At 38.2% G+C, this 3,209-nt stretch overlaps 1 protein-coding gene across 1 annotated transcript in view; it reads left to right on the forward strand.

Moving 5' to 3' along the window:
• LOC107689094 (C-type mannose receptor 2-like) overlaps positions 1 to 3,209 on the forward strand; it is a 43,796-nt gene that overhangs the window by 36,297 nt on the left and 4,290 nt on the right. Inside the window, exons 15-19 of the mRNA XM_016487000.1 lie at positions 393 to 555; positions 699 to 862; positions 1,810 to 1,978; positions 2,184 to 2,326; positions 2,937 to 3,044. Coding sequence (XP_016342486.1) covers positions 393 to 555; positions 699 to 862; positions 1,810 to 1,978; positions 2,184 to 2,326; positions 2,937 to 3,044 — 747 coding nt within the window. The remainder of the gene's footprint in view (positions 1 to 392; positions 556 to 698; positions 863 to 1,809; positions 1,979 to 2,183; positions 2,327 to 2,936; positions 3,045 to 3,209) is intronic.

Genomic DNA, 3,209 nt, shown 5'->3' on the forward strand with positions numbered 1-3,209 from the left:
TCAGACGCTTGCAGAAAAAGGCTAACCAAAACAAAGTTACTGGGTTAATCTTTCCTTGGTTGGTAGATGCACCGGGGACCTGATTATAGCACTTAAAAAAAAGTCATGAAAAAGTCAGATTTTCATTATATGTCACCTTTAATTATTGTTTTGTCTCATTTTAAATCATTTTAAGTAATCTTGAGGGCACTTTGTAAGTATGCTGATGCCCCCTGGTCCCTGGCCCCCTGGTTGAGAACCACTGCCATAAAAAAAAAGATCTTTCACTACTAGCGCAAATATCAAAGTAGCATGGTTTTGTTTTGTGCTTCCATTTCTTTAACATTGTAACTACATAGCAGCTTTTTGTTAGCAATTCTAACATGTAAAAGTCATTTTTTTTTCTCTTTCAGGTGACGTATCAGAACTTTGGCAGGGGGAATTATGGGTCTGCTGAGTGTGGAGCAGCTAACATGGCTGACACCAACTGGCTGGTATCACACTGTGAGTCTGAGCTAGACTGGATCTGCAAAATACCGAAAGGGAAGGTGGAAGAGGAACCTGAGAGCCATGAAGGTCTGTCGCAGTGCACTCGTTCTTGCCTTTGAGAATATAAGACTGTAATATTATCAAAAGAAAAAGCTTCACAAGTTTGTTTGTGAGCTGAATATGATTTTGAATCTCAGTAATGTGACATTATTGTACATTTGTGTGTGTAGACACTGGCTTAGAGTGGGTTAATTTTGAGGAGGCCCAGTATAAAATGTTTGAACATCGCTCCACGTGGGACCAGGCTCAGAGAATCTGCTCCTGGTTCGAAGCCTCCCTGGTCTCCATGCACTCTCCTAAGGAGAATCAGTTTTTGGTTAGCACTTTACGCAAGGTAAGCACACATAGCAGACACAACCAAACACTCTCCTCTAAGAGGTCTGCTTATGACATTAAATTGACAACAGTTAAACCATCAGTTCACCCACAAAGGTAAGGTACAAAAGGTATAAGGTACAAAAGCTGTGGCTGTACCTTGTTAAAAGGCACACTTTTGTACCTTATTTACCTCTAAATGACACATATTAGTACCTTAAAGGTACATATCAATACCTAAAGGGTACAAATAGTACATTTTGAAAGGGTACAACACCAGTGACAGATTTTGTACCTTTTTCTCTGTGAGTTTATAAGTATCATAAAAGTATCATTTTGTGTGTCTCAGAACATAGAAAGTAATATGGAGTTGGAAATGAAAAAGTAAACTGTCAGTTTCATTTTGGGATGGGTTTATTTAAAGGGGTCATATGATGCGTTTTTTTAAAGATCATTATTTTGTGTATTTGGTGTAACAGAATATGTTGACATGCTTCTCTCTCTCTCTCTCTCGCTCTCATCGCGCGCACACACACGATGCGCAAAACTCCGCATTTGAACAGTCAATAGCAAATACTTGAACTAATAACAAAACATACTTACAGTCGCTGATTCAGAAGCGCCAGATTGTCATAGCAAAGTCGGAATTTACCCCCTTTTTTTTTTAGAAATAGCCTTTGTGCACAGCCAGCCCTCTACGGACACCTTGGCAATTGAATCGCCATTAGCTAGTAAATTTTTTTGTTTACTCGCCAGACTGATAAAAAGAAAAATTATATATATACAGTGGGTACGGAAAGTATTCAGACCCCCTTAAATTTTTCACTCTTTGTTATATTGCAGCCATTTGCAGGAAAACTTGAAATCGCATCATATGACCCCTTTAAGGCTATATGCGCTTAATCTTAATGCTATATAAAATGTATTTACAATACTAACCAAGAATTGCATGTTAACTGTGTCCAGATGTCCCGCAAAGAAAATGACCTATGGTGGATTGGTTTACACAGTTTTAAGAACGACGGGAGATTAAGGTGGTCTGATCATTCTGTGCTCAATTATGTGTCCTGGGGACTAGGACAGCCTCGACCAATTAGCAAAGAGCCCAAATGTATCCAAATCTCCGCCTCAAAAGGTTTGGTTACTTTTACACACACATATAGAATCAGAAAATATGTCATCTCCTCCTTGAATTTGACATGCACCGGTTTTGACTGCACAATTTAAATAAACTTAAAAAGAGTGCACAGATTTGATGTTCAGAATTTTTGAAGTTATTTTGGGGAATGATATGTGATTGAACAGCAGTGAGTTTAGTAATTACTTTAATGTTCTCTCAGGTGACTGGTCAGACCAGAGGTGTCACATCGATCTGCCATATGTGTGTAAGAGGGTGAATGTGACAGGTACCATTCCTCCCACACCCGCTCCTCCTCTCATACCTGCCGGCTGCCCCCAGGGCTGGAGTCCTTTTCTACACAAGGTGAAAATTCACTCCCACAGCCTATCTGCTTTTATACATTATTACACTTGCAAGGATGAAACAAAGTTTTTCTTTTCTACAGTCTTTTGCAGTTAGCTCAGTTTGGATTCAAATTTAGTTTTGCTGATTATTTGGATAATAAAACCTTTTTGGATCATCTGTTTTTTTCTATACTGTACAGGTGCATCTCAATAAATTAGAATGCCATGGAAAAGTTCATTTATTTCAGTAATTCAACTCAAATTGTGAAACTTGTGTATTAAATAAATTCAATGCACACAGACTGAACTACTTCAGTCTGTGTGCATTGAATTTATTTAATTGATTTTGTCAGGAATTGATTAGATCAAGAAAAGTTATCTATATTTGACAGATTTTTTGGAGAGGAGGGGGTGTAAAAATCTGATTGCAGCCAAAAGGGAAAATTATTCTTGTGATGAAGCAAGATATTTCATTTTGATTACTTTTGTTTTTTTCATTTGGAATGTAAGAGAATACAGCTCTAGCAAAAATTATTATTTTTAAAATGACTTTCTTACAGAAATATTCACGTTGCACATTTTCTTACGTCAGTAATCTCTGAATTCAGTTTTTTCCCTCGTTCTAACAGTGTTATAAGGTGTTTGGAGAGGAGCTGTCGAGTCGTAGCACTTGGGAATCTGCATCCAAGACGTGTCTGACACATAGAGCCACGCTAGTGACAGTGCCAAACCACAGGGTTCAGGGTAAATCAAACCCATGCACTCAGACACACACACACAAACAAAAACCCCCACAATGGTCAAATTTCTCTACATCCAGAAAACAAAGTGTGCATGAATGCAAATGTGTGCGTATGTGTGACTGTACCTGGTATGCATATGTGGTCTGTGCATAGTTCATA

The sequence above is a fragment of the Sinocyclocheilus anshuiensis genome, unplaced genomic scaffold, assembly GCF_001515605.1.
Source record: "Sinocyclocheilus anshuiensis isolate Anshui unplaced genomic scaffold, SAMN03320099.WGS_v1.1 scaffold653, whole genome shotgun sequence".
Lineage (NCBI taxonomy): Eukaryota > Metazoa > Chordata > Actinopteri > Cypriniformes > Cyprinidae > Sinocyclocheilus > Sinocyclocheilus anshuiensis.